The following is a 23,956-nucleotide window of genomic DNA, read 5'->3' as shown; positions in this document are numbered from 1 at the left end:
CTGGAGGCAGTACTCCAGCTGTGGCCTCACCAAGGCCGAGTACAAGGGGAGAATGATGTCCCGGGACTTGCTTGAGAAGCATCTATGGATGCAAGCCAGTACTTTGCTTGTTTTCCTGGCTGCAGCATCACACTGAAGGCTCATGTTCATCTTGTGGTCAATCCTGACCCCAAGTCACCTTCATCCATAGTGCTAGTCAGTGTAGCAGTGCCGAGCCTATAAGGAAGCTGCAGGTTTTTCCTCCCAAGGTGGAAAACCGTGCATTTTTCGGTGTTAAACACCATCAGGTTCTCGTCTGCCCATTTACTGAGCCTGTCAAGGTCAGCCTGTATTGCCTGCCTGTCCTCAGGTGTCAATGATACCAAATTTTGGGGTAAAGCATCAGCAAACTTGGCCAGTCCACTCCTGACTCCAAAGTCCACATTATTGATATGTTGAAAAAAAACAGGTCCAAGGACAGAGCCTTGGGGGACCCCATTGGGCACCAAGACAATTGACTTCGGTCAACCACCACCCTCTGGGTCCGACCACGGAGCCAATTCCCCAGCCAGTGAATCATGGTGGACCCAAGGCCGCAGTTGGCCAGTTTTGCCAAGAGGTGATCATGGGATACCAGATCGAAGGCTTTTTTAAAGTCATATGACATCAATCTCTTCTCCCTTGTCCAGGTGATCGGTCACCTGGTCGTAAAAGGAAATGAGATTGGTCAAGCAAGACCTACCCGCAACAAACCTGTGCTGACTGTCCCTCAGGGTGCTACCATCAGCCAGTCCATTGCAGATGGCCTCCTTGATGATTTTTTCTAACACTTTCCCCAGGATAGAGGTCAAGCTTATGGGCCTGTAGTTTGCCAGATTCACTTTCCTCCCTTTCTTGAAGACTGGCACACTGGCCTTCTTCAGGCACTTCACCAGAGCACCAGGAGCTCTCAAAGATCTGTGCCAGTGGCTGGGCTATGATGCTCGCCAGCTCCCCAAGTACCCTGGGGTGTAGACTGTCAGGGCCAGCTGACTTGAAAGTGTCCAGCCTCTCAAGGTCAGCATTAATGGAGAGCAAGGAACCACCCTTGCTTAGGACTTGTGCAAAGTACGCATTTAGCAAGTTGGCTTTTTCCTGGGCGTTGGTCATCAGTTCTCCCTTTTGGTTTAGCAGTGGTCCAATGTTGTCCTTGCTTTTCCACCGACTCCCCACATATCTAAAAAAGGCCTTGATACTTGTGGCCAGTTGGAGTTCCATGGCAGCCTTGACTTTCCTGGTTCGCTCTCTGCAGGTCCGGACCAGAGCAGAGTATTCCTCCTTGGAGGTGGATCCCGTCCTCCATCCTTTGTAGGTCTGTCTTTTTAGACGCAGAAGGACCGCCAGTTCCATGGAGAGCCAAGGGAGATGCTGTGCCCTCTTGCTGCCTTTCCTCCGAGATGGAAGGGTCCCCCAAATCCCAGGCAGGGGCCCCCTTGCCCAGAAGGAGACGGGTGCTGGAGGCAGACCCACTGCACATGCGCCTAGTTTAAAAGGGACCACCAAAAGAAAAAAGCCCCAGATAGGCTTAGGGAGTGGCACAAGACGCACAGGTAAAAGCCCGTCACACCCCTGCACCCCAAAGCATCCCTGCGACCCCCAACTGCCACAGTCCCCCACCGACCCCCAGCAGCAGCCGGAGGTAAGCAGGGCTCATGGTGGGAGGGGATAACCCCAGCTCAGCTGCAGGAGGCACCTGAGTAGGAACCAGGGAGTGTCTCAGCCCGCCCCAGCCCCTACTTCGCCCAGCCCCCCAGGGAACCACGCGACCAGGCTACGCAAACAGGCACACTTGTCTGCCCGGCACGTGAGTTAGCACAGGAGGGTGAGCAGGAGGGCGAGCGGGAGGGCCCGCAGCCCTGCCTGTGAGCCCGCTAGGGAAGCCAGTCCCAGCCGTAGCCAGCCCACCAGCGGCAGAACACGGATGGGCAAGCGCCGCACCCGGAGGGTCCCCTCGGGGCCTGCGGCCCCCCTGGCTCCTCAGAGACAGCCACCCAAACAGAGCCCTTGGTCCCGGGCTCCACATAGACGACAGCCCTTGCTCTCAGCTGCGCAGGCTGCCTGTCACCTTTTCTGGCTCTGGGGCCAGGAAGCATGGCCACCTCTTCTTGTGGGGTCTGCTCCCTACTGGGGTCTCTGGTGCGCCAGCTGGAGGGGCTCCAGGCCAGTCCAGAGACTGCGTGCCATCAGGGACTGTGAGCAAGAGACAGACTCCTATTGCCAGGCCCTTGTCCCCCAGGAGGCAGAGGGTCAACCACGGTCTCCCTCCAGGACAAGGGAGGACTCAGAGACTTCCCATTCTGTCCAGCCATAGGGTTGGGCCAAGGTGGTCAAGGGCCCCAACGCCCTAACCCTAACCCACCCCCAACCAGAGCCCATTGTCTAACAGAGCAGATGGAGACAGTGGTGCTGGGGCAGTCCCTGGTGCTCAGGAGGAGGTTCAAGGTTGGTGAGGTTGTCATTCATTTCTGGGCGAGAGCTTTCTGGGCTGCATGAAATGCCCCTGCTCTCCCTGCCACTGCATGAGGCTGCTGGAGACCACGCCTGAAGAGCGGCTGCCCTCCTGTGGGCAAGGGCAGGCCTGGCAGCCAAGAGGTCCATGCACAGCAGCGGTTCTCCGTCTGCTTGGACTGAAGCCATCCCTCACAAAGGACACTTATTACCGTATTATTCGTTATGTGCTTATTTTGACAAGTCCTGAAAAATCTTGCAACCTCACAGAGAGCTCCCAACATGCCGGCTTAGAGCTGTCACTCATTTTTGAAGGGCAGAAAAATACTAGTTGCGAGGAACTCGGAAAGCCTGGGGTAGGGCACCAGGGTGTGACACTATGGATCCCTACTTCACATCAGGGCCCCGTGACTCATGTGTCCCTGCCTAGCAGTGCTAACTGACCTGGCTCAGATTCACTGCTCTAATTACTATATGCAATCTGAGTGCAGGTTTTAAACATAGGCTAAGTGCAAGTACAAGGAAAAAGGAAAGCCATTACAGATGAAGAAATGTATCTTTACATACTACAGCTAAGTATGTTATACTGAATATGGATGCATAAAATACATGGCTTACCTACACACAGTACCACATATGGATATGCAATTTTATATAGAATCCCCATTTTACATATATAACATGGTAATTCTATACATGTATATATGGTCCTGTATATTAACGTACAGCCAAAGGATCACTATGTTTATTATGGTATGCATCACACACACATTATATACATCTTTGTAAGGTTTCAAGATTTTTCAGGCATCTTCAGACTAAGCACACAACAAAGATCACAAGACGAATACAAGCCACCAATGTGATGCTGTGGCTGGCAAAGCTAACCAAACTCTGGCGTGCATCCACCAATGCATCTCAAGCAAAACCAGGGAAGTCATCTTCCCGCTTTCCTCGGCCCTGGTGAGACTGCAGCTGAAGTACTGCATCCAGTATTGGTCCCCCCACTTCAGGAAGGATGTGGAGAAGATTGAGAGAGTCCAAAGGAGCGCCACACGTATGATCCAAGGCCTGAAGGGAAGGCCATACGAGGAGAGGCTCAGGGACTTGGGACTCTTCAGTCTGGAGAAGAGAAGGCTCGCTTGGTGGCAGCCTACAATTACATAAGAGGAGTACATCAGGACCTGGGAGAACAGCTGTTCGGCAGAGCCCCCCAAGGGAAAACAAGGTCTAACAGCCATAAACTCCAGGAAGGCCAATTTAGACTAGACATAAGAAAAAGGTTATTTACAGTGTGCGTGTCCAGGGTCTGGAATAAACTCACCCAGAGGCAGTGCAAGCACATACCCTGGACTCCTTCAAAAAACAGCTGGATTTATTTCTTGCTGGGGTCACTTGATCCCACCTGACTTCCTGCCTATGGAAGAAGTGCTGGACCCGATGATCTCATGAGGTCCCTTCCAGCCCCTAATATCTATGAAATCTATGACTACTGTAATAAGTGACACTTCAACCCCCTAATAACAACACTCTCCTACTTTACAGCAAGGATCTTAACACTAGAGTTTAAAAAAAGTGATTTCCTGCAGGGCTCATGGCGCTTGCTGACCAGAAAGATTTTTTTGTGTTCTTTAAAAAAAGGGACAGGTTGTGAAGGTGCAGTTAGCCACACTGTGCCTCACAGAGAGCCTGAGAGGCAGCATCAATTCAGGAGTGAAAGCTCCCATAAGCCATGCTGGCCATCACAGACTCTTTCTGTCCTCTGATGGCCCGTGTCGGGGCCAGAACCAGGGCTGGAGGGCAGGGAAGGGGGGGTCCCTGCTCTAGCAGCCCCCCCTTCCATGTGCCCAGGTCTCCACGGGGGGGCACCCCACATCCTCCAGGCCAGGTGGGCTCTGGATTGGGAGTGAAGGGCACCAGCAGACTCCTAGGAGGGCACCCTCACTCCAGGCCCACAGCCCCAGCCTAGCCTGCCCTGTCCAGACTGGCTCTGCTAGTGCCCCTCAGTCCTGACCTGCAGCCCCTCTGGCCTGGAGCTGCTGATGCCCCTCATTCCCAACCTACAGCCCCTCTGGCCTGGAAGCAGGGGGGTGGGGGCTGTAGGTCAGGGGCGAGGGGCACTCCTCTGCTCTCTCACTCCGTCTGCAGGTCTGAAACCTCCCATTCCCCCCCGCTTCCTCCCCCCTTTATGGTATAGAAACTCTTTGTCTCAAGTTCCCACTCAAGTACCTACCGAACCAGTTTGGTGACACTAGTCCCTCCACCTGATAATGCCAATGTCCTTTAGAAGAGTCAGTCTGCGTCCAATAGTGCCTGCTTCTGGTTGGGACTTAGTGATGAGGTCACAAAAGTTATTAAAAGGGGCCACTCCACTTTGGATGAAAACAGACTTTCTTTTTTTTTCGGGGGGGGGGGGAGGGGGAATCTGAAACAAGCAAATGCCTCAAGAGCTCCATCAGTCTCTAGATGATCTTACCTGACATTTAGCCAGTAATTTAAGATTAAGTGAACTAGATGCATAGCAAAAGGGCCAACAAGCCCACACTATTTGGCTCAAGTAGGTTTTCTTTCACAAGTTTCTGTTGTTTTGTATTCCTTCCTCACTCTCCCCCTCTTTGATCAGTTAAGCTATCTGTTATAGCACGCCTTGCTGTAAAAGCTTATGAGGGTCAGACTAGCCTTTATACCCCTTTGCTTTTTACTTCCCTCCTGTACAGGAGGCTACTTGTGAATACTTCAGGCTAATAGAAGCACCCCAAAATACCATGGTGGGCTAAACACCCCCAAAGCCAACAGGGTCTGTGTACCCCAGGTGGCACAGAACCCTAACAAAAACCAAGGCCCAGGTGGTGGCAGTGGTTACCTCAGGGTTGCAGGTGTGGTCCAGGAAGGGGGCTGGCCAGATGCAGGCGCTCCAAGGGAGGCACCTGAAGCGTGGTTTTTGGTCGGGTGCAATGAGGCAGACAGGCTCAGTGCACGTGTACTCCCTACTGACCCACCACAGCCCAGAGGGGCTGTGGGTCAGAAGTGATGGGTACCAGCAACTCAAGGCCAGGTGACTGCAGGTCAGGACTGAGGGGCACCAGTAACTCCAGGCCACAGGGACCACAGGACAGCACCAGGACAGGGCTAGGTCATGCTGTGCCTAGTGTCCCAAGCCGGTTTCACATTAGTTAAAATAAACACACTATTAACCACACCACTGCTGGTAAGATGACCCTAGGTGCCAGCCACAGCACATACCTCAGTTTCACACCTTCCAGCTGATTTAGCATGAGAAATTTCTCTCAGAGGAACAGGCAACATGACAAAGAAGTTTAACCTGGGGCACATACAAACTACCCAGGCACAGAGGCCTGTGCACAGAGTCTGAAGTCTGCCTTACCTATGATCACAGATGCTGGCAGCCTGAGACCACACCAGCTAGAAGCAGGTGGAAACTGTCTGTGACCCACCGCATGCAGCTGCTATGGCACACTGTGCCTGTCCCAACAAACCAGCGTATCATTTGGAAGATTTCTTTTTGTTGGTCTTATACTTCTCCACACAACCCGTCCCCCCCCACAAGTAATGCTGGGTAAGACAGACTGGTCCCTATATATGAGGAGACTATAGACATATATGGCTCATAAAGGAATCAAACAAATTCAACCCTCCTAACCTGACCGGCCAACCCCACCCCCACCCCTGCCCCCCCTCAACAAGCTCCCTTTTTCTAAAAGGCAGGTAGAGCTGGTGAGCTCCTACATTCACATATAAAGGAAACGGTTCAAACAATGCATTCCTGCCCATAAAAACAAAAAAAACTAAACTCGTGTGCATCCCAAGGTGCATACCAAAATTTAAATACTGCCCAAGAGGAAGTGAGGGGGCAATAAGTCACAGCACAAAGCCACCATGCAGAGGGCACGTCTGCACAAGTGTTTACTGCACAGTTGCCTAATTAACTGCGCAGTAAACATTGCAGCATCTACACCTGCAGCCCTATCTGGGCACACGAAACTAATGAACTAGTAAACATGAGTCCCACACTGCTCTGGGCTTTTTAGGTGCACAGCAGTGCATGTGTAGACACTGGCAGGGCTGGCTAGGGCAAAGGCTGCTTCAGTGCCAGGGCTGCCTGCCAGCTACCCCCCCGCAAAGCTCCCTCCTGCCCCAGCCAGCCCCTCCGCAGCACGATGAGCCTGGTCGGAGCAGGCCTGGGCTGGCAGGCAGACCCCTTGAACCCAGATGCAGGTGCAAACGCGGGCGTCAGCACCAGAAGAACCGGGTCTCCACGCAATATTGCACCTTAACTCTCAGGATCGCCTGACTCCCACATGTTTTTTCAAAGTCACCACCCCATTTTGCACAATCAACAAATTATCACCATTTCCCACACAAAATGGCATCTCCACACAATATTCCCACACAAAACAGCCATGTAAGATCCAATTTTCACACAAAAATCACCATATTCCCACACAGAGCGCCTAAAGGACAACACAAAGTCACCGAATCCCTTAAAAAGTTCCCAAACCACCATACACAATGGTTAGTTTTCCACACCCCATCACCATATTTCCAGTTCCCAAATCACCACACAGCTTCCTACAATATCACCATGTTTCCACAACCTTCCCAGAACACAAGGCCAGATTACCAGGTTTCCACAAAAACCATCACCCTTTCCACAAAGGTTCCCAAATCAAGACACAAAATTAGAGTTTTCTATATAAACAGCGAATTTTCCAAGTATTTCCACAGAAAGCTCTCCAATCGGCACGCAAAATGACCAGATTTCCCTATAAAAAACACCGTCTTCCCAGTTGCCAAGCCACCCGTTTTGCAAATATCTTTTCCATAAATATTGCCACAAAAACATTCCCAGATCACCAGACAAAACGGCTCGTTTTCCACATTTAAAAAATCACCATATTTCCATAGCTACCATATTGGCACACAATTTTCCACAGAAATATCACCAGATTCACACTCATTTCCACAAACACAACACCAAAGCACGAGTTTTCCACAGAAATAGCATCATATTTCCACAAAAAAGTTCCTAAGTCACCACACACAACTACCGCATTTCCACACACCTTCCCGGAAAACACTCCCCGCTACCCACAAACGAACCAGCACCACCCCAACCCCGCGCCGGGGGCACACGGGGCTGCTACGGATCGCACACGGGCCAATCAGCGCGCAGGACGCCGGACAGCCAATCAGAACGCCCAGGAATGCGGCGCTGGGCTCCAGCAGCAGCTAATCACGGCAAAGACTGGCGAGGCGGTTCTCGGCCCGCCCACCCGGCCATTCCAGCCAATCGTCGCTGGCCGACCGCCTGCAGGCGGCCAATGAGCACGCGAGTCTTCTCTCCCGCCTTGGCGCGCTGCCGGCGGGGGGTGGGGGTGCCGCGGTCTGCCCCGCCGGGCAGCACGCGCCGCGCTCCGGCCACAGAGCCCGGTGTCCCGGTGTCCCGCGCCCGCCGTAAACCGGGCCCAGCTCCTTCCGCCCGCCTGCCACTTCGTCTCAGCCAAACACGGAGGGGGCAACCGCTGGAGCACGGAGAAGCAGAGCCAGGAGGGCCCTGCGGAGGCCACGTAGCCCGGCCACCCCTAGTCTCGCCGCCGTCCCATGCAGACCCTGGGCTAGCCTCTCACTGCAACGCTGACCTGGAGGCGGTTAGCGTACTAACACGGCTCTCCACCCGTGTCACGCCTTGGCCTGCGAGCCGGCCGGTTCTTCCGCTTTGATGTGTGCGCTGAGGACAGAAGCACCAGCGCAGCCGACAGCGCGTGTGGTGGGGGGGGGTCACAAAAAGGGTAGGTTTGCGTTTGCAGCTATTGTCACTGGGTGTCGGAGCCTGCCGTGCACTTCACGCTTTGCTGTGGTCCGGGGAAATGGTAGGGTTTGTATGATGTGCAGGAGAGGTAATCTTGCTACATCTTCCATTGCTGTGATTATTTCTAACAACAGTCACTGTCCTTTCTACTTATGAACGCAGTTGCAGCACTCTCAAAGCACTTGTGTGCCGCTGAAAATCTCTCCGAGAGGTCTGCTGCAGTTTTACAACCACCTAGTTACAAAGCAGCATCTGGCCTTGTTACCAGTTAAGCAGACCGTCCACTGCAGGATAAAAGAAAGGTGCAGAGCCCTCAAGATCCCTTCCTAAAGACACCCTTTTGCTGTGGCAGCAGCAAGGGACTCTGCCATGCTAAGGTAGCTCATGAGCTGAGAGGCCACAGCCTGAGATGCCAACCCCATGTCATCTCATGGTTTGTTTCGGCTCCCATTGAGTCAGCCATGAGACGCAGCTGCACAGAAACCAGAAGTCGTGCTGGCTGGCAGTACAGCAGCACAGCATGCAAGACACAGGAGGTGGCCTCACTTCTCCACGCCACTGCATGGCTGTGTCCAGTGCTGAGGCTGTATCCAGTTTGGGAAGCTGCATTTTAAAAAAGCTCTAGCAAAAGTGAAGACGGTCCAGGAGGTAGGTGGTAATAAAGGTGCTAAAGGATCTGAGAGGCATGTTGCCCAGGGAGGGCCACGGGAACTTGGCATGCTTAGTCTGGACAAAAAGTTAAAGTGGGGTGGGGGCACAAGACAGAAGTTTTCACGTGATGAAAAGACTGAAGAGTGGTGGGATGAGACACACAGCAATGGGTTTAAACAGCAGCAGAGAAGATCTGATTTGCAAGCCTGAAGGGAGGGAGGCGTTCAGCTGCTGTAGCATTTACACACATTTAATCAGTGGTCAGTCCAGCATCAACTTCCCTGCTCTCCTTTTAGTACCTACACGCACACACGCAAGTATAATATAGTGGGCAGGTGGGTGTGTGTTCCCTGAATCATAAGCAACAGCTCAGAAAAAGAGAAGTTTCTAATAATTCTGACAACTCTTCAGCCCAAGGCAGTAACACTTTACCGGCTTTGGGTTGCTTGTTTGTCATTTAACGACTACCAGCACACCAAATCAAAAAACCACAAGGAGGAAAATAAAAGCTCAGCAGCTGCCTCTGCATAAAAGGTGTGAAGTGATACCAGAGCACATTTGCTGCAGCTTTCCTGCCCAGAGTCTGGTACCAGCGGGGCGGGCCCAGCAGGTGCTGAGCTGAGGCAAGAAGGCTCACAATTCATAAAATAAAAATGCATTCCTGCTTCGAGGTCACTGCCTGCGCGCTCGACTCTGTAGCCAGAAGGGCCCCTGTAATGAGCAGGCTCTGGGGCTGGAAGAAGGCTCCAGGAGCTGACAACCCAAACTTGTACATCAGAGTGAGATCCGGATAGCGTCAACCCGAATCACGCATCTGCTTCCGTGTCGTGACTGACTGGAGTTACTAACAGCATCTGCAGCCCTTGAAAGTGAAAGGTGGTTGTAACATCCTCCATCATAGCTGGCCACCTTGCAGAGTCTCTGGGCCAGCCCAGAAGCATGAAGCAGGGCAGGATGCGGGGATCTCTCCCTTCCTGCTGCTCTCCATGGGGCTTCAGCCCACCACATAGATGGGCATCTCCTAAAGACACCCCATGTCCAGCTACATGAAACAGAAGGGAGCCTGGGCCCAGTTCAAGAGCCTGAGGTATCAGCCTCGACCAGCCACCTGCTCTCCCCCTGCCCTGTGCAGAGCTGCCCCCCCAGCTGGCCTCACGTCATTCTGCAAGGTGACTCCCGAGACACAGCTAACAAAGAGGGTCAGTGCATTTCTGATCCAGACGGGCCACTGCAACCGTCTGAGCACCTCCTGGTGCTGCACAGGGTCATTCTTGAGCAAGAAACAGTCTCAGTGCTGCAGCCCCTGCCACAAGCCAGGCCAAGGACAGGTGGATTAATTGTCCTTGCTCCTAGCTAGCTCTGTCCTCCTTCCCAGGCTGATCGCTGCGGACTTCATCCTTTGGCTGTGGCTTCTCACTCTGTGTCCACCTAGAAACTCAAAGAGCAGGACTGAAGTTGTCTCTAAGCCTGGAGTGCAGGCAGGCAATCTGCTGGCTCACCCTGCAGATCCTGCACCCAGGAACATTTTCATAGATTTCATAGACATTCAGGCTGGGAGGGACCTCGCAAGATCATCAGGTCCAGCCCCCTGCCAAAGGGGCCGGAATGCAGCTGGGGTCAAAGGATCCCAGCAAGATACGCATCCAAGTGTTTCTAGAAAGTGTCCAGAGTAGGTGCTTGCACCACGTCTGGGGGGAGTCTATTCCAGGCCCTGGGGACTTGGACAGTAAAGAAGTTTTACCTTATGTCCAGCCTAAAACGGTCTTCCAGGAGTTTGCAACCATTGGACCTTCTCTTCGCCTGGGGCACTGTGGTGAACAGACATTTTCCCCGATCCTGCTGCACACCCCTGCTGTACTTCTAGGCAGCCACCAGGTCACTTCTGAGCCTGCGCTTTTCCAGGCTAAAGAGCCCCATGTCTCTCAGCCTCTCATCGTAAGGCTTGTTCTCCTGCCCCCTGACCACGCGCGTGGCTCTCCTCTGGACCCCTCGAGCTTCTCCACATCCTTTCTCAATTGCGGAGCCCAAAACTGGACGCAGTACTCCAGCTGCGGCCTCACCAAGGCCAAGTACGGCAGAAAGATGACTTCTTGGGTCTTGCCTGAGATGCATCAGTAGATGCAAGCCAGTTTTGTTTGCTTTGCTGGCTGTGGTGTCGCATTGGTGGCTCATGTTCATCTTGTGGCCCCCCCAAGTCTCTTTTGGTCATGGTGCTAGCAAGTGTAGCACTGCCATCCTGTATGTGTGATGTGGGTATTTTCTCCCGAGGTGGAGTACCTTGCATTTCTCTACGTTGAATGCCATCAGGTTTTCATCTGCCCACCTCGCGAACCTGTGGAAGTCGGCCTGGATCTCCAGCCTATCCTCAAGTGAGACACCACACTTCCCCATAGTTTGGTGTCATCAGCAAACTTAGCCAGTCCACTTCTGACACCAGCGTCCGGATCATTTATAAATACATTGAAGAGTACAGGTCTGAGAACAGAGCTCTGGGGGACACCACTAGTCCCTGGGTGCCAAGGCTGATTCCGTTCCGTCAGCTACCCCTCTCTGGGTCCGTCCTCGCAGCCAGTTCCCCAGCCATCGGACTGTAAGGTTGTCGAGTCCAAGGTTCCCCAATTTTGCCATGAGGATATCATGGGACACCAGGTCAAAGGCTTTTTTGAATTCCAAATATACAGTATCAACCTCTTCTCCTTTGTCCAAGTGAAATGTCACTTGGTCGTAGAAGGAAAGGAGATTGCTCAGGCAAGACTTACCCGCAACAAAACCATGTTGGCTGCCCCTCAGGATGTTGCCTTCCATTAGCCTGTTGTTAATGGTTCCTCTGATGATTTTTTCCAAGATCTTTCCAGGGATTGAGGTCAAACTGATTTTCCCCAGATCTTCCTCCCTTTCTGGAAGATAGGCACCACACTGGCCCTCTTCCAATCTTCAGGTACCTCGCCCAAGCACCACGCATTCTCGAATACCCTTGCCAGTGGCTGCACTATGATGTCTGCCAGTTCCTTTAGCACTCTTGGGTGCAATCCATCTGGACCAGCTGATTTATGGATGTCCAGCCTCTCAAGATGTTCCCTTACAAGATCTATGCCAATGATGGGTGTTTCATAGTTGGCCGGGTCAGAAAGGACCTGAGCAGATCATCTAGTCTGACCCCCTGCCATGGCAGGAAAGAGTACTGGGGTCAAAATACCCTGGTGAGGTGTACATCTAGCCTCCTCTTAAAGCCCCCCAGGGTAGGAGCCAGCACCACTTCTCTTGGAAGTTGGTCCCAGATCCTAGCTGCCCTGACCGTGAAGTCGCGCTTCCTAATGTCTAGCCTGAATCTACCCTCTGCCAGCTTGTGACCGTTACTCCTGGTCACTCCTGGCGGTGCTCGGGGGAACAGGGACTCCCCCAATGCTGCTGGTCCCCCCGACTACTTTGTAACAGGCCACTAGATCCCCCCTCGGCCTTCTCTTGTGGAGGCTGAACAGGTTCAGGTCCTGTCGCCTCTCCTCATAAGGCCTGCCCCGCTGCCCCCAATCATGCGAGTGGCCTCCTCTGGACCCTCTCCATGCTGTCCACATCCCTCCTGAAGTGCGGCACCCAGACCTGGACGCAGTACTCCAGCTGCGGCCTGACCAGTGCCTCATAGGGGGGGAGGATCACCTCCTTGGACCTGCTCAAGATGCATCTGTGTATGCAGGACAAGGTGCAGTCGGCCTTCCTGACCGCGTCCCCACACTGCCGGCCCATGTTCATCTTGGCATCAATGATGACTCCAAGATCCTTTTCTGCCTCTGCCCTGACGAGAAGGGAGTTCCCCAGCCTGTAGGTATGGTGCCGGTTCTCCCCCTCCAGGTGCAGCACCTTGCACTTGTCAGTGTTGAATCCCATCCTGTTCTCATCCGCCCACCCCTGTAACCTGTCTAGGTCTGATTGTATGTTTGCCCTTACTCTGGTAATCCTGCATATTGTCAGGCAGGGCTGTCCCTTTGGGCTGGTGAAAGACCGACGCAAAGTACTCGTTAAGGAGATTGCTTTTTTCCTGGGTGTTGCTTACCAGCTGCCTCATTTTATTTAGCAGGTGTCCAGTGTTGCCCTTGTTTTTTTTCCGACTTCCAATGTATATGAAGAAGGACTTTTTATTGTCCTTGATTCCTGTGGCCAATTGGAGTTCGGTTACAGACTTGGCTTTCCTGGTTCACTCCTTCCAGGTGCAGACTAGTGCTGAATACTCGTCCTTAGTGGTGTTTCCGGACTTACATCCTTCACAAGCCTCTCTTTTTGGACACAGGAGGTCCATGAGTTCCCTGTTGAGCCAAGGGAGTTCACCGAGCCCTTTTACTACCTTTCTTATGGGCTGGGATGGACTTCCCTTGTGCTTCAAGGATCACTTCCTCAAGGAGCGACCACTCATTGTGGACTCTCCTCCCTGTCGGATCGTGGCCTCTCAGGGCCTCGACAACCAGCCTCCTGAGCATGTGAAAGTTGGCTTTCCTAAAGTCAAGGATTACTGCATCGCTGACCGACTTTGCAATGGATAAAGTGATCAACTCGTGGCCGCTGTTTCCCAGCTTCCCTGCGATTCACTGTAGCCCTGACCGTGCTGCTAGAATGAGAGCAAAGAGCAGGCCTGCAAAGGGGCATCTCCCTGTCTCATTTGCCAGGAGGCTGCACACCACAGCCTTCAGTCCCTCCCAAGCTGTGAGGAGGAGACAGCACCTCCCTCACCCTCCCCGCAGCCGCTGCCCACTGGTCCAGTCGCTCTCCTGGACAATTGGAGACAAGTTCAAATCTGCACTTGCCTGGGAAGAGGCTAGAACCAGCCTCTCCCACGTGAGCGCCCTGCCCCGGCACCCTCCTACAGGCACCCCAGAGGCTCTTGGCCCAGCTCCCCCGGGAAGCATGCTTCTCTTTCACACCCCAGGGCTCAGAGGATGACTTTGTAGCCTAGCAGTCAAGGCACTCACCTGGGAAGCATGTTGCAGGCAAACGCACAGCTCTGCCCTGCGGCCTGGGAGGCAGGTGCCAGGGGACCCACAGGCCCTGGGCTCTGGCAATGCTTAAAGAGGAAAAACCTCTGTCAATGGCTCTTCCCCCAGTGTTTCTAAGTGTGCCGTCCCCTGCCCTTTAGGGGAAAAATAGAAAACAGCCTATTTCCTCGCACCTGAAAAGCCATGACAGATGCCAGGGAAAAATAACCCCTGCACAATAACCAGCCCCTGCCCTCCCACCCCCAGGGTTACAGCCATCACGGCTGCAGGTCTGGAGAGAAATTCTGCCAGGGAAGACTCATACTGGTAATCTGGTGAGTCATGACATAACTCTTGTGCAGTCAGGAAGGGAAGAGAAACCCACACTTCAAGGAAAGCGAGATTTTTCTCCTCGGTCTGAAAGTTTCATCTCATAAGTCTCCCTGTTGGTCCTGACAAAGGCCAAGCATTCCTATCAGATGTGCAGGGACCCTCCCCTGCGTTTTACAGGCGCGGCACGGCACCCTGCCTTGCCTCAGGGGAATCCTGCCTGAGCTGTTTCTGATGGCTGACAAAGCTACAGCTCTTGCAAAAGCCCCCATTTCCTGTCAGCAGCTCAGACGACAGTGCATGCAGGCACTTCGCGCACGCAGCCGGTCTGCATGGATCATCCTCCCTCCAGACGGACCGGGGGCCTGCGTGGCTTCCCAGCCGGGGGTTCGGGCTCAGCACAGGCCTGGTTCTGTGCTCCCATTCGCAGAATCTGTATTCGCAGGTGGATTCGTGCTACTCGTGCATTCCCAGAGCTACCACTTCTGCAAAGGATAAAAACAATGTTGCACCAGGAGCAGAGATGCCTGAACCAGTCCATATGGTGTGCAGGGGTGAAAAGGGAGGGCAAGCTGCTCTGGATGAGGTCAGTGGAGCTACATGATTGTGAGTGCACAGGGTTGGGAACCGGTTTCAAGCTGAACTCTAAGTACAAGCTCCTCTGTCAGACCCATGGACACATGGGTGGAGCACTCCTGTGCTGTCCAACTTTCCCTGCCTGGCTGTGCCACGTACCTGATGGAGAAAACTTGCAGCAGGGGCTGGGGAGGGACTTCATGTGGACAGGGCCTTCTCTCCAGTGCCAACATGGCTCTCAGTGGGAAAAGCCATGGATAGCAGGCAATAGCTGGAGCACAGCCCTCCCCAGCCCTTGCTGCCGCAAGCAGGGGCTGCTCCTCTGGGAGGCACATGGCCTTCGAAGGTTTGGGGCACACACTGCATGGTGTGTGGTGGGGGACCCCAAGGAAACTCGGGTGTGATGTGGCTTGAAAGTTGTGCTAAAGGACCACATCAGTTTGCCACTCATGCCCCTTCCCTGTGCATCTCTCTGTACAAGTGAGAGGCTTAATCAGTACCCGGCCTGCAGCAAACCAAGCCCCTCACCCTGTGGAGGGAAACACAGTCCCAAGACAGTGACAGCCCCGCTGCAGGCAGCGCGGACTTAGCCCAAAAACCGCAACCTCCAAGCATCGGCTCATGCTCCACAAATTCCCTCCCCGGAGGCACTGGCCTGCAGGTAGCTTTGGAAATGCGCCAAACAGCCAGGAGATGGGAAAGGTAGGGACACCAAAACCAGGCAGGTCTGGTAGGCCATGCAACCCAATCAGCCCTAGCAAGAGTGGACTCTCTGGAAGAGGCTAAACCCCAGGTCCCAACCCCAGAGCTGCAACTGCACAATCCCAAAGACAAGGGCAGCTCCTATGAGCAAGGAGGACAAAACCACTCCCTGGGGCCTCCAAGCCACCACATCAGATGCAACCGTGCACCTCAGATCTTCCCCACTTGCCTGGCAATGGGAAACAGATATGTCTGTGGGGGACATGGACTGGGCCTGACTAACTGCACAGTACACAGCCTGCCCAACTCACCCTCGCCTCCCCAAACAAGAACTGATTAGAGGATGGATTTACAAAAGACAAGGAAGATGCAGTGGGAGATGCACCTAAATCCCTCCAGACAAGGGTGGTAAAAGTGAAGCAACTCCCCTGATCTCATGTACATCAGAGATGGAACGGGATGACAACTCATTTAAATGGGAGGTGGGACAGGCACGCACCTTCGTTAGCGGTCAGGATGGAGAACAGAGTCCAAGGCAAGGACCGCACTGAACTCTGGGACCAGGGAAGCAGGGGAGCGCTGCATGATGGGGGATCCCTGCTCCAAATGCTAATCAACCCATGTCTACACATACCCAGCTCAGCAGTTATCAGACCAGTTCTAGCAATGACTCCTTTGCTGGTACCCAAAACACTGAATCTGCCTGTTTGCACTGTGAGCTCCCCCAGAGTGATGCCACCCAGCACCAGGAGTGATCAGTTCCTATTCTGCAGCATGAGCCAGTGTTTGCCAAACCTCCTGTTCCCTCTTGAGCCATTGTCAGTTCTCTACAAAACCCCGACCCACGCGCAAGTTCCTGTTCTGGGGCTCGGATCCAAAAGCTGCCCCAGCTGCACTCCTTTTCTGCCTGGATCCCTCCATTGACCGTACTGAGGGCTCTGCCCATCCGCAAGCTCCAACAGACACCTGAGGACCTCGACTGGTTCAAGCTTCGCTGGGTGGTGAGATCCCAACTCTCTCCCTCTCTCTCTCTGACTCCAGGAACCTGACTTTTACTCTCTTGCTCCAGGCACAGCTCTGTAAACCTAACTTTTGCTAATCAAACTTGAGCTAGACTTCCCCAAATACCTAATTGAAACTATGTAATATTGTAACTATTTTTTTGTCTCTTTTCTATGGCTGTTACTACTGGTAACATCATAAGTTCACATACCGGCAATAAATAACTGGTACGGTCAAGCTGGTTGCTATACTCGGGGGCAATGCATAGAGGGTGCGGGCAGGTGCACCTGCACCCCCTGAGCATAGCGGTGCACCCCCTACAAAAAGGCACAGTGGTCGCTGCTCACCGCCCCACCACCGGCAGCGTCTGTGAGTGGTCCGCAGCCCCCACTGGCCACTGCTGATGCTGCTGGAGGCGCCTATGGGTGGTTGCTCACCCCTAGTCCGCGCTCCCCACCCCACCCCACCCCACCAACAGCTGTGGGAGCTCCGCACTTACCGCTGCCACCAGCACAGCCGCGCCCCGCCAGCCACTGGGGCACGCGCCGTTCATGGCTACACTCTCTCTCCGAACCTCACTTACTCTTCCTTCCCCTTGACCTCCCCATTTGCTCTGCAGCAAGGTATCTTTTACCTAAGCCAGAGATCCCTGTATGCCCAATACTACGTTGGGGACTGCCCATCAAGGGGGTTACTGCTCAGACCACTGTGACAAGAGGTTGGGACGTGCTGAGTTTTGAGACGTATGAGGGTATCAGCTGAAAGTGTTGATCAGACACAGCCTGCTCAGACGTACCCTGCTAGCATGTGTGTGTGTGTCTAACCGCATTTATTATTGTCCTGCTGAAATAAGGGATGAACCGAGTTCAAGGCACATGAGGGTGTCAGCCTGCCAATGCTGAATAGTGTGGCCTGACCCAGATGCGCTCTGCTAATCCATGTGCTTGTGTCTGACTGCATTTTATTGTTGCCCTGATGAACCGAGTCCAAGACATATGAGGGTGTTTGCCTGTCAATGCTAAATAACCCAGCCTGGCTCAGGCGTGCCCTGTTAATCTGTATGTGTGTGCGCGTATGTGTGTTTGACTGATTTGGTGGTTGGAGGAACCCAGCCCCATTGAACCCGAGCCCTGCAAGACAGCTGCATTGGGGGTGAGGCCGTGCAGAAGGGAGAGATACAGCTCCGTGTAGAAACACATGTGACACAAGCAGCACACGGACAGAATTACAGAGACCCCAGAAACAGACCTCTAATAACTGAGCACACCCCAAAGTGACGGGCAAATGTGGTAACACTAACCACAGAGAGAGAAAAACAAGGTTCCTTGGCATAGGAGGAACACGGACGAAGGAATTTGCTTAGACCCTGTGCAACCTCTCCAGCTGCAGGCCCCAGGTTCAGCTACCAGCAGCACAGAAGAGTCTTCGTCCAGTGCCTGGTCATTACGGCCCCCTACAAACAACCTACACCTGGGAGCAGAGCAGACACCTCCAGGCACCTGGAAGGCCACTGCTGGGCAGAACCATGCCTGCACACCGTGCAGCGTGGCTGCTCACTTGTGGCCACTCATAAGAGGAGAGGCTGTCACTCCAGCAAACCACAGCTACCTGAAGCGTATACAGAGTCAACCGCCAGCATCTCAAGCCAGTTGCATCGTGAGCTCTCTACGCATGGGAAGTGCTGAATTCCTAACCACGGCCATGGGCTCCACCAGCACCTGGGTGAGTGCCACACTGGGAAAGTCCCTTATGGAGCCCACTGCTGCATTTTAAAGCTGCTGGAGGGATGCGGGTGGCTGTTGAGGTCCGTGGGAGATCTGGAGAGGGGATCTGTAGAAGGAGAGAGATGTGTCAGAAAGAGACAATACGTAAAACTTTAGCCAAACTGACCAGAGAGGCTAATTTCAGAAGCAAACACTTGCTACAGCCAGATGAAACAACAAATTAAATATGTGCATCGAGAACAGCTCATCTCATTTACGTAGTTTTGGTTAACCTGATAGATTGACTAAATGTCTGTAAGTAATGTCTCACCGTTTGTCACTTTGAGAGGCTTCTACACAATGTAGCCCAGTAAACTTGGGAGCCTGGACATTTAAGACAAGCAGAACAATTATTTCTTGCATGCTCCGCCTGAGAGTCTGATTTCTCTGAACAGGGTTCAGGGCCGGGGGCAGAGGGGAACATTTAGGAGAATCCAAAACTCAGAGATTCCAGCCCGCGGTTTGCAGGAGTGTTCTTTACCACTCTTAAAAGGTTGCGTTCACATTTAAAATGTTTTGTTTGTGGTCTTAGTTCAAAGTGGGAAAGGGGAAAAAGATGTTTCTTTCCTTTTACTTTTTGTTCTAAATGTTTTTTAATTAAGTTTGAGGAAAATCCCTCCAGCCACTTATGAATTACGAAAATGAGAAATCAAAGGTCTCATGACTTTCAAAAAGAACAGAAAAAGAAAAAGAAAGAAAAAAGAGCAGAGCAAGGAGCTTTGCCTGTTCTCTGTCTGTCCAAACTAATGAACGTCAGGGAAAATGACCCTGACCTAGAAAGAAAATCCCATCAGCTCATTAAGTTTTAGATGCTTGGAGTATTTGAAAGGCGCTAACTGCGTATCTGCACGAGGCAGCCCTGTGAAAAGGGCTGTCCTCGGGGTGTTTTCAGCCTGGGTGCCAGCAGAGACCCCTGCACAGGCCCCGGCTGTGGACAGGACGGGGAGGGTGCTGCTGTGAGCTGCGCAGCCGGCAGCAAACGACCGCCGAGGGCTGCTCTCCCCAGTCAACCACAGCACAGGAGACTTGCTTGTCGCACGACAAAGCACCTTGCCCAGCTCCCGCATGTCAGCTACCGAGAGAGGCGCGGGGTCGCCCCGCGTCCTCAGGGAAGGCTGTTTGCCCAGGGAAGGTTCCTAACCCTTGTGCTCCCAGAGCAATGCCTAAGGATACTTTAAGGATCCTTTAAGAGGCTTGTACTGATGTAGTTGCATTTGCTGCGTGGACCTGGCTGAGCGCTGGGGAAGAGCAAAGGGCTGCCAGCAGCTGCACCAAAGCTGTCTCTCCCATCTCCTTCAGCCTCTTGCCTGCTCCTGCCTGGGGCAGGGGGTCAGGCCTGATGGTCTGTTTAGGTCCCTTCTGACCCTAAGTACTATGATCCTATGAATAAATCTTGCCTGCCCCTTGGCTTCTTTCGCACACTGAAGGAAGGGCATTGGGCTCCTGGCAGCTTGTCGGACATCTCCCCGCTGAGCCGAGGGTCCAGACACCACAGCGCACCTGGGCAGTGATTCAGGTGCAGAACCCCCTGCCGAGACACAGGCAGCCGGGCTGGCCTCAGACCGCAGGGAGGCAGAGCCCCTCGTGGTTTCTGATGTGAAGCTGAACACACTGGAGGGGAGGGAGCCCCCAGGGAGGGCTCCAGTTGCAGTCACTATCCCCCCTTGCACACACCAGGGTGGGAGCACAGGCCTGGGGGAAATCGCTTACTGGCCGCTTCCCAGGGAAGCTGTTCATAAGACACCTGCATCGCTGCGCAGGGCACCAGCTCGCGCGAGGCGTGCCCAGGAGCTGCACGCACTCATGCCACCGCCTCTGGGGCCTGCTGCTGGGATCAGCTGCTGGCACACTCTGCCCCAGGGTGCAAGTCCAAGTGGCTCGAAATCACCCAGCTGTGGGGCCATGCGAGCTAGCCCCAAACTGGCTGGCACCGGAGGAAGCCATGGGGGGCGGGCGCTACACCAGGCACTGGAGCAGCAGCTGCCCCGCACCACGAGCCAGAGATGGGGCCAGGTTTTCCGGAGCGCTCAGGGACCCACAGCTGCCAGATGGGGGGAGGGGGCTGGATTTTCCCTGCTCTCAAGGGAAGCAGCTGGGTACAGACCTCAAACCGGGCAAGGCGGGGGCGGGGAATTGTCCCTGCCCTCAGCACTCTTTCTGTTTCTAGGGAAAAGAAAGCACCACTTCACTTGCCCAGAGGCAAGGTGCTGGGGTATCTTCCCCCCATGCGGGTTGATCTGGACTGGCTGTCTGGCTTCCTCAGTCCCTCCTAATGCCAGCGAGGCATCAGGCCTCCCCTCCGGTGGGAAACGCTGAAGTTTCTTCTTTCCAGCTAGGAATGCAAGCGAGGAAAGTTTTAGCATTTCACTGTTGGGTGCAAAAGCCAAACTGGGTTAAAAGACCAATTTTGGCATACCGTGTGTGTGTGCCAGCACATACATGTTTGCATGCATGCATGCACGCACACACGGTAATGTGTACATTTCATGATTTAGCACGCATCAAACCAAAACGTTAACCCTTGTCCCTGCTGCCAGGTGTCACTGATGGCCTCACGCTCTCCCTTCTGTGAGATTCCCAAAGAACCCAATTTTATTTCAAGCTGAAAACAGCTGTCCTAGGAGCTTCCCTGGGTCCCCCGTGCTAGGAGGCGGCTGCCCCTGGGCACAGCACAGCGGCTGCCGACGGCCCGGGACCCAAGGGAATTCGGATGAACTCTAGTGAGCATTTGTAGGTAGACAAAGCTGAGCGCAGCTCAGGGGAGCCAGAGGAGGCAGCAAAATGGAAAAGGTTGGTTGGTTGGATGGGGGGCGAGAGGCAGTGGGGAGTCAGAGGCAGGCTGGGGAGAGAACGCACGATCCTGCGTGTCAGGTGCGGGGTGCAGGCAGCCTGCCCCTCTTTTGCGGAGGACAAAGATGAAGGCCTGGGGCATGACCCAAAGGGGCGCTGGCCCTGGCCACTGAGCAGGGAGTCAATGGCAAAGCAGGGCGATGTCAAGCCTGGAGCAGGCACCACCCTCTCCTGCCACATGTCCCCCTTCCCACCCAGGACCTCGGCGAGAAGCTGACTCTGGACGCAAGCGATTTCCAGGACATGCTGACAAACGACAGCAACTACATGGACTACAACGGGAGCAATACCTGCTGCTTCACACCCCCCTGCAGCCACATCCGTTCCTTCGACCAGGTCCTCATGCCTGTCTTCCACAGCCTGGTGTTCATGCTGGGGCTGCCAGGGAACTGCCTGGTGATGGCTGTGCTGCTGCACTGCCAGGGCAGCCTGGCCAGCACCGACATCTTCCTCCTGAACCTGGCTGTGGCTGACGTGCTGCTGGTGCTGACGCTGCCCTTCTGGGCCGTGCAGGCCGTGCACGGCTGGGTTTTCTCCCAGGGCACCTGCAAGCTGGTGGGCTCCATCTTCAACATCAACTTCTATGCCAGCATCTTCTTCCTGGTGTGCATCGGCGGTGACCGGTACTTCTCCATTGTCCACGCAGTGCACGTGTACCGGCACAGTCGGGCCCACCTGCTGCTGTTCACCTGCGCCGTGGTGTGGGTGGCCTGCATCCTCCTCACCCTGCCCGACTTCTACTACCTGAGTGCCTGGGAGGACGACCGCCTCAACCGCACCGTGTGCTCCAAAGAGTTCTCCATTAGGGATGCCCGGAAATGGCGTGGGTGGCTGGACGGCTGCTCCCAGGTCCTGGGCTTCCTGCTGCCACTGGTCGCCATGCTGTTCTGCTACACCAGCATCATCCTTACCCTGCGACGCTCCCAGGGCTTCCACAAGCACCGGGCCATGCGGCTCATCCTGAGCGTGGTGGGCGTCTTCTTCCTGTGCTGGACGCCGTACCACCTGGTGCAGCTGCTGGAGACCCTCATCGACCAAGAGGTGCTGACCCGTGACTGTGTCTGGGAGGAGGGGGTGGACACGGCGCTCTCCGTGACCTCCTTCTTCGGCTACCTCCACTGCTGCCTCAACCCCCTGCTCTACGCCTTCGTCAGCATCAAGTTCCGCGGGAAGTTCCTGGAGCTGCTGACCCGCACCGGCTGCGTCAGCCGGGACCTGCTGCGGCGCAAGAGCTGCCTGCTGGCCCTGCGCCGCGACTCCATGTGGTCCGAGACCACCGAGGCCTCCAACTCGGGGATCTGAGGGGCCCTCCAGGCATCAGGAGGAGGACAGCGACCCTGGCCTCTCTCTCCAGGGCCTTGAAGGAGCCTCCCAGGACAGCATTGCCTAGAAATCCTCGTGTACCAGCTACCTGCACAGTACATTGCCCTGGGGGGGAGGGCCAGGGCTAGGCAAAGTGGGACCCAGAAGGAGCAGGGCACAACACAGGCCTCCCAGCTCGGGGCCCGCTGCTCCAGCCCTAGCTGGGCTCCCATGCCCCAGATGCTCTGCACCCCTCTACGCAGGGGCTTTCCCGAGAAACCGCCTCCCCCAGGCCACACCCTCACGTGCTTGCCCCCCCCAGACCTAGTGCAATGCTGTAAATTAGCTGCTCTGGGCAGCAGACAGGGAGGCCCCCTGCTCCTCCGCCCATCCTGGGGCACTCCCGTGTTCGGGCTCTGGGCACTGCAGAAGCTAAGACAGCAATGAGAGGGTCAAAAAGGCCAGGGCCTCCCAGGGTATGTGGTCGCCCAGAGTCTCCCCAGCTCGTTGCCGTCCCCGACCCTCTGGCCAGACACCCCTCACTTCCCATGGAGCAGGGGGTGCCCGCTCCAGCCCGGTGCGGAAAGCAAGATCCAGCCGCCTTTCTGCACCATCGTCCGCGTTTGGTCCGGGGAGGCTGCCATCCACCAGCAGCCCCGGCGGCACCCACTTCCGAGACACCGGTGCTGTGAGATGTGGCGGGGGGGCGCAGACTGCCGGCAGCGCTGCTGCCACCGCTCTGCAAGGAACTGCAGTGGCTTCGCAGCTCGTTTCTCTTCAGCTTTGTCTTGTGGTTTTAACAGATTGATTTAAAAAAAAAACCTGTCAAAAATAAACCCTAAGGAGAAGATGAGCGGCACTGTGCCAGTACCTGCTGCAGGGCCCCATGGGCAGCGTGAGGCCTGGGGGCTGAAGGGGCCAGGTGTGCAGGGCGCAGGGCCCTTGAGGAGGGCAAGGGGGGCCCCGAGGACGAGGCTTGCTCGGCACAGCCTGGGAGAAGAACCGCCAAGGCGCAGCTCTGGGCAGCCGGCTCCAACCACAGAGCCCCGGCACAGCACCCTGCACCCTGCACCCTGCTACCCCAGCTCCGCTGCGCCGGAAGCGGCCCAGCCCCACAGCACGGCCTCCGCCTTCCCCCAGGCCCCAGGAGCGCGGCGCCCCAAGAGGCCCCGTCTTCCCCCTCGCCACCCTCTGGGGGAGCATGGCCAGCACCGTCTCTGGGCGGCGTAGCCAGCGGCTCAGCCCGGGCTAGCCCCACCCGTGCCACCACCGTTTTGCACCAGAGACGCATCCCTGAGGTTTCCGCCTGTCTGCCTCGGTCTCCTGCGGGGGGAGGGGGAGCTGGTGCCCCATCACCCCCGCAGCAGGGAGCAGCTCTGACACAGGAACAAACAAGGGGAGGGAGGCAGCTGGAAACAGCCACAGAGAGAGAGAGAGACCAGCTGCTGCTGCTGCCGGCAGCCCAAGCAGAGAGTGGGCGCAGGGCCAGGTGGCAAAGTCCCACCCAGCACCACCCACTGCAG

General features: G+C 55.0%; 1 protein-coding gene and 1 long non-coding RNA gene across 2 annotated transcripts; one reads left to right on the top strand and one right to left on the bottom strand.

Annotated features, from left to right (window-relative positions):
• Positions 1 to 1,740: 1,740 nt before the first annotated feature.
• LOC149861793 (uncharacterized) lies at positions 1,741 to 6,150 on the bottom strand. The gene is made up of 3 exons (XR_016443269.1): positions 5,330 to 6,150; positions 4,700 to 4,795; positions 1,741 to 3,619 (listed from the first exon to the last, which is right to left on the bottom strand). It is a non-coding gene; the product is annotated as an uncharacterized LOC149861793 (long non-coding RNA).
• A 1,541-nt stretch (positions 6,151 to 7,691) lies between these two features.
• Positions 7,692 to 23,283, top strand: LOC149861792 (C-X-C chemokine receptor type 3-like). The gene is made up of 5 exons (XM_090053811.1): positions 7,692 to 8,135; positions 11,516 to 11,537; positions 16,330 to 16,517; positions 17,902 to 18,240; positions 21,330 to 23,283. The coding sequence occupies exons 1-5, from the start codon at positions 7,692 to 7,694 to the stop codon at positions 22,431 to 22,433; spliced, it is 2,097 nt and encodes a 698-aa protein (XP_089909937.1). The 3' UTR covers positions 22,434 to 23,283.
• Positions 23,284 to 23,956: the final 673 nt, after the last annotated feature.

The sequence above is a fragment of the Crocodylus siamensis genome, chromosome 6 (assembly GCF_052110815.1).
Source record: "Crocodylus siamensis isolate JL-2025a chromosome 6, ASM5211081v1, whole genome shotgun sequence".
Taxonomy (NCBI): Eukaryota; Metazoa; Chordata; order Crocodylia; family Crocodylidae; genus Crocodylus; species Crocodylus siamensis.
This window is presented reverse-complemented; position numbering and strand designations above follow the sequence as displayed.